Source organism: Nilaparvata lugens, chromosome 8, assembly GCF_014356525.2.
Source record: "Nilaparvata lugens isolate BPH chromosome 8, ASM1435652v1, whole genome shotgun sequence".
NCBI classification, from domain to species: Eukaryota; Metazoa; Arthropoda; class Insecta; order Hemiptera; family Delphacidae; genus Nilaparvata; species Nilaparvata lugens.
Window position 1 is genome coordinate 50,693,678 of NC_052511.1, and position 6,585 is coordinate 50,700,262.

Sequence of the window (6,585 nt, forward strand, 5' to 3'; positions counted from 1 at the left end):
AACATTGTCATGAAGTGATCTTTCTCACAAAGTGAACATTGTCATGAAGTGATCATTCTCATGAAATGAACATTGTCATGAACTGAACATTGTCATGTCTTGAATCTCCGGAGACATCTTAGCGGAACCTATTTTGCAGCGAAATGGGGAAATATCTTTGAAAAGTTGTGTGTTGTGACAGGTTCCTCTAGTCTCGTGAGAAAAGTTGATGTTCGGTAGTTTCCGGTGCAGATCTTCACGGAAGTTAGTTTTTAGGAAAAGTCGAAGGAATTGGAACACATTTTCTCTTAAAAGGGTGAACAGTCTTTAGTTGGGGAATACTGGTCGTTCCACGCAATAAACTATAACAAGATTATAAATAAAAATAGAAATCTTAAGGCCGTTTGCACAGTGACAGTTTAAACTAAATTTCATTTTAAACTGGATTAAATCCGTATCAAGTCTCGTTTGTTATAATGTGTTTCATTTTGAGTTTAAGCCACCACCTGATTGAGTTCAGTTTAAGCTTTGACTATGCAAACGGCCCTAAGTAACCTTTTAAAATCTGGTGTGGCGCACTCACACAACTTTCCATGCCGTTATGAGAATTGATCACCTGACGCTAGTGTTCTCGCTCATCTCTAGTCTACTGTGGAGCTCTTCCTGGGGGAGTCACTCTCACCTCCAAGGATAGGACAACACACGTAGGGTGATGTAATGCTGTATTTAAATGCCTCACGTTGGGCCGGCAAATCATGTGGTGCGTTTTTTAACGGCTTCACACATGTAGAGTGAATCTTGTACTGAGTCAATGGTGTAGCGGTTATAAATTTTGTAATTGCGTGCGTGGACGCGGAATGTACACCAGACTGATTGATTCACTACAAGATTCAATACAATTGTCGGAATCGCGGGAGGCCTAAACGCTCGCTCACCCTTGATTCTTCTAATGACAGATTGTATAAAGCTGAAATTTTTATAAGCAGTGTAGCGATCGCTAAACACTGAATACGGATACCTTAAAATTATTACCTGTGAAGAATGAGCATACAAAATCATACAGGTCGAGCAAAAATCCCGATGTAGATAATTTACGGGACTGCGTCTCTAATAAGTTCTGAAGGATTAAAATACGGTATTTGGACCAAATATCGTTCAGAATATATTTCGAGAACAGAGTCTTGTCGGGTTTTAAGCTCTATTGTAGGAATTTATATGATCTATGGCTGCCACTGCTGTACAATCGATGTGTTCGCTCCAAAGTCGAGGTAGGTAACAGATAAAAGCTGATATATGAGCAGGTAAGGACAAAGAATAAATATCTCGATCTGACCCCACTCGCTACATCCACTTAGACCTGTTCCAGTATCCAGCTTAATTCAATTATTCCAATGATCGTATTCGATCGGTTCTTGATGATATAGAACGTATCAGATACAATAATTGACAGGCTTAAGAAATAATCGAACTCAGAAAGCGAATTAACAAAACTGAAATATATTATAATAAAATATGTAATCATACAGTGCAGGTTCAGAATTTGATTTACAAGTTGATAATAATTTAGCATTAACAGAATAGTTAAAAATTTTCTTGTGCTTGCATGATACCATGCGTGATTCAACAGAATTTTACAATTGATAAAAATCGAACAGTTTTGAAAAAATAGTGAAAAAATGAATTATAAAATATTTTTAAAAAATGCTCGGGGTCGTGGTTCAGGCAGCGGAGGATAGTTAATCAACTACAAATTCTTATAAATTAAATATGAATAAATTTTAGGCTCTTAATAACTAAAAGCGCTTGTCGGCGTGGCCAATAGTTTAACGAAGAAAAAATTTATGTTTCTGCACTGAAATATTTTTCGAAGCGTAGATTGGGGCCCCTTTTTAAAACTTATAACTCACGTGAATTTCCTTGGCGGTCGTGGTTTTCTTCTTTAGATCAAAAATTGTTTGATCGGCGGCAATCCAGACTTCGGTTTCAGCACGTGGGGAATTTTGATTTAATATTTCCTTCACCAAATTAATTAAGGGATAATTTACTTTAAACTTTTAATTTATCGATTGATGAAAACAGAAATTTACAAATAACAAATACATTGGCCTAAAATATCGGCTCACAAATAGAACATTTAAAATCGAACAAGAAATTTTCACAAATAGGTCTTGGTAACTATAAAAAGAGATCTGCACGGTGAGGATTTCAAAAGGGAAGTGCTGTCTTTTCTCTAAGCTTCTTGGCTAGACCTTGCTTCTCAGAATCTCGATGTAATAATTTGCATAAAAATTTGCCATTGGTAGAAGCTTGTGACGTAAACATGACGTCAGTGGCAAGCAGTAGAATACAATTCCTTTAATTACAATAATAATTCAATTTATGTAATTCTTAAAACTGCTTAATCTTATAGACATAGTTCCTCTCATACAATGTACATGTGCTAGTGTAACTGATAAGGCAGGGTTGTTGTCTGATAATAGATTAACATGTGTTGCTTTCAAACGATCACCTTCTTGGTGCTATTTCTATGCACTATGATTGGCTTGGGCTTGCCAAAGAGATTTAATTACCATGTGGTTCAGTTGAATTAAATCATTAATAAATTAATATTCTTGTACAATTTTTATTAGGTTTGAGACTGTTATAATTAATTTCTGCCGTTTTATCAATAATATAATTTCATGCTATGACCTATTTAGTTACAATAAGACCTGACATATAATATAATTTCTTAAATAATAAATAATTTCAACGATAATACATACATTTTATTTTTTTTTTTATTTGAAATTCTTGGTCCTTTATTGATAGTTCTAATTTTTAGAGATGGTATTATATCTTACGTGAAGCCAGCATGACATTTGACAATACTTTGAATTAGTCAGCTGCGTTCGAACTGTTTTAAAAACATCTGATCGATAGTAAACAAAGTGTAACCTCAAAATCAGTGAGCGATTCATAAACAATTTGTGCTTTATTTGCAAAATAATTATAATTTTATTGAATAATTTTCCTAGAAAAATATTCAGTACAGAACGGTACTCTTATCAAATATACAGTTATTGATAAGTAAGCTTTATCGCTCGGTCGCTAACTATTCCTTTAGCAAATTCTTTCATTTTAAAAGGTAATCACAATTTTTCTCTCTTTTCATGAGGTCTATTTGAAAGATTCATCACACAAAAGCCCCCAGGATATTTTAAATAGGTAATTGGGAGACGAGTCGAAACAATGACTATTTGGAAAATCCGATATTGTGATGAATACACTATTTCATCTCCTTACTTCTACGAAAACTCAACACTTAACACTAAAAACAATATATCGTGCACTTTTGGCTACGAGAGAATAAATAATTGATTGTTCCTTCCATTGGATACAATCGAAATACAATAATTAATGAGGTCTCTTTGGATCCTTCATTAAAACAACTCCACAACTTCCATTCACGGGTGGCTTATGAGCAGACCCATAACTATAACAAATATACAAGATTTCACATATTACTTCTTAAGATTTGAACAGTATTCGCAACAAATATAGACTTTCATCATTTTTTCATAGTTATTACAGGTTTCGACTCTTTGTTCTGGCTTTTACATAAATTGGGTGAGAGTGTGATTTTACTTCGGTGACTTGACAATCGTCTACCGTTTGACTCGAGCAATTTCTTATCTGCGCTTAGTACGTTGCGTACAAACAGGGTTACACTTGAAATGGCTTTCTTGATTTTTATCGATGCTGGTTACAAATATTAAGTCTTCAAGATTACATTTATCAATTTGAATTTCAATTCATGATCTTTTGATGCAACAGTAATAAATTTCACATTTAAAGGTAAGAATTTCATTTTCTTTTTAGCTTTTTTTTAGTAATACATTTATATGACATAGAACATGCGTATTTCGTGCAAATTAACATAAATATATATTTTTGGTTGCGTTTTTTACTTATAATTTCACATTAAATAATATGTTACATTAATTGAATAACGATATTGCTTGGATTCTATTAACATTGACTCTATGATTTCGTACACATTGGTTGGTGTGACGAAGAAAATTATCGAACAGGCTTTGGTTCTGAATAGATTCTTCTATTGATTCTGTATTTCAAGGTTGGATTTACACATTTTTTTCAAATAAACTTTGTTTATTTTCTTTCCTCCTACTCACTACTAATTTCATGTTATTTCTAATTTACAATTATTTTCCGTGGATACTATAATTCTTGTTTCTATTTTTTCAGTTGTGCAGATGATACTAGGCGATTGTTTCTGTGATGATTGTAGCATGAGGCAGATGTCTTGATCAGGTTGGTAAATTTTTAAAGTTGTTTTCAGTTTTTTATTTTCTTCTGTTATTAGAGTTGATTTCGATTTCTTCATTTGAAGTGAATTTATAATATTTCCTTATTAGCTGAGATGCGGCGAAGTTAGGTTATGTTGTTGATTAGGCAGCAGTAGAAAGATGCTAGTCTGCTAAGATATGATTCGATGTGTAGGCTGTGATTATGAAGTGTTTGATAATTTGTGTAATTTACAACGTAGATTCCAGTTGATTAAAAGATTATTATTTCCTCAAGCCCCCATCTAAATTTGATTTCTGATTTATTTCAAAGTTTCCGTTCCAATTTGCAACTATCCGTTTTATCAAACTTGGCTTAAAACGAATGTGCCGGTGGTGTAGATCATTTCCTACGAACTCATTTCCTCTTGGTCGGCCGGTAACATGCAGTTTGATCTTTTTAAACCTGACATGCCGGTGGTGTCTGTGTGTCTTTCCAAATGATATTTTCCTTTTTTGCATGCCGGTGTACAGTCTACTTGATTTTAACCGGACATGGCTGCGGTGGTTGTAGGTTCTTCTTGATATGGTTTTTCTCCTATCATGCATGCTTGTAAAAGATTTGATGTACAATTTCAGCCTAACATGACGGCGATGTAGATAAATTTCTCTTGAGACCATTTTTCTTTTCCGTGGAGCTGCTATTTTACTTGTGTGTTGTTTTGATTTAGAGGTTTTTATTTTCAGTTGTGATTTCAATTTGTTGTGGGTTTCTGTTTCATTTCTATTGTTTAGGTGACTATCTTCATGAGTACTGGGTTTATCTGTTGTAGATGCTGTCTTCGGTGGATGGACGGTGATGTGGGCGGTCGGCGGTCCGGGCTGCTCTTCAACATGGTCGGCAACGTCCTTGGACTCCTGGTGTCCGGCGCGCGGTTGTACGGCTGGCCCCTCTATGCCATGGATGTCGTCCTCGGCTTGGCGGGCGATGTCGTCCGGCTCGTCTTGGCACTCTGCGGGCGGTAGTACGGGCTGTCCCTCCATGCAGTGGATGACGTCCTCGGCTCGGCGGATGATGTTGACTGGTTCCTCTCGGCGTTCGGCGGGGTGCGGCGCGACTCCAGTCTCGACATTCTCGGTGGGTTGGTTTTCCATACATGTGTTATGTTCGCTTGCTTGTTTGACTTTAACCACCTCTATGGTATCCTTCTCCACATGTATATGTTTCTTAATGCTGACTTCGACGCTGATTTTTCCCATATGCATATCTTCAGATATCCTATCCAATCGGTTATTTGTTTCTAAAATTGATTTATCCAGACACTCAGCTAATTTTTTGATGGTATTATCGGTATCCTGGAATGCTCCGTCCATTCGCTGGCTCAATTTCTCCAAACCCTGTTCGTTTACCTTCTTTGCTTCTTGAACTTCCTTTTTTAATTCTTCCTTTGCCTGTTTGTTATCTTCCTTTAATTGTTTGTTGTCTTCCTTTAATTCTTCCTTTGTTTGGTCGCTTTTTTCATTTAAGTTGTTTATTGCTTCCTTTGTTTGTTTGCTGTCTTCCTTTATTTGGTCGTATTTTCCATTTAGATTTTTTATTTCTGCATTTGTTTTATTTATTGCTTCATTGGTTTTCCTTATTTCTTTCAGGATGAGGGTCCAGTCAACGGCGGGAGCGGGTGCATGGTTATCGGTTAGCCGCTGGTTTTTTATCCGAGCAACGGTGCGAGAAATGAGAGTTCCTGTTTCTGAGACGTCATCGACTGAGTGCTCTTCTGATGTTTCATCCTCCGGCTCTTGGGCTACCAACGTATCCTCCACCAGAATGCAGCTCTCCTCCACCTGCGTCGAAGATAAATCATCCAGTACATTGGGATGGAAATCGGCGGATGCGGCGGCAGATGCGGATGGCGGCGAACAATCGGGTGAGATGTCTTCGGTGTCCGACAGACTTGGATTGACCTGGTCGTTTCCTGCCATAGTTTGCGGAAAAATAGCACAACGAAAGTGTGCAGTGAATAAACGTGAAAGTGTTGTGATATACAAAATAATTAATAAGAAATCCAATAGAAATTATGATAGCTTCGTAGTGAGTGAAATACAGAAAAAGTGGTTTAGCAATGTGTTCAGTGATAAAATGAGTCAAGTTAGCAATATCGTCAACATAAAAATGACAAGAACATACAGGATACACAGTGAACACTTATGCGGTAATACAGGTACGCCTCTTATAATTTATTATTACTATTATTATAAATATCTTACTTTTATAATTTCTTGCCGCAATTCTATATATAGGCTAGTGTTCTTTGCAAAATTT

The 6,585-nt window shown here is 36.1% G+C and overlaps 1 protein-coding gene across 2 annotated transcripts; it reads left to right on the top strand.

The window, feature by feature from the left end:
* The first annotated feature begins 4,239 nt into the window (after window positions 1-4,239).
* Window positions 4,240-6,371, top strand: LOC120352784. 2 transcript variants are annotated; one of them, XM_039435025.1, is made up of 3 exons: window positions 4,240-4,293; window positions 5,099-5,403; window positions 5,916-6,371. In XM_039435025.1, exons 2-3 carry the CDS (start codon window positions 5,125-5,127, stop codon window positions 5,961-5,963), a joined length of 327 nt encoding a protein of 108 aa, XP_039290959.1. In that variant the 5' UTR covers window positions 4,240-4,293; window positions 5,099-5,124; the 3' UTR covers window positions 5,964-6,371. The 2 variants fall into 2 exon arrangements, with proteins under 2 accessions (XP_039290959.1, XP_039290958.1); XM_039435024.1 differs by lacking the exon at window positions 4,240-4,293 and having other exon boundaries at window positions 4,600-5,403; window positions 5,916-6,370.
* Window positions 6,372-6,585: the final 214 nt, after the last annotated feature.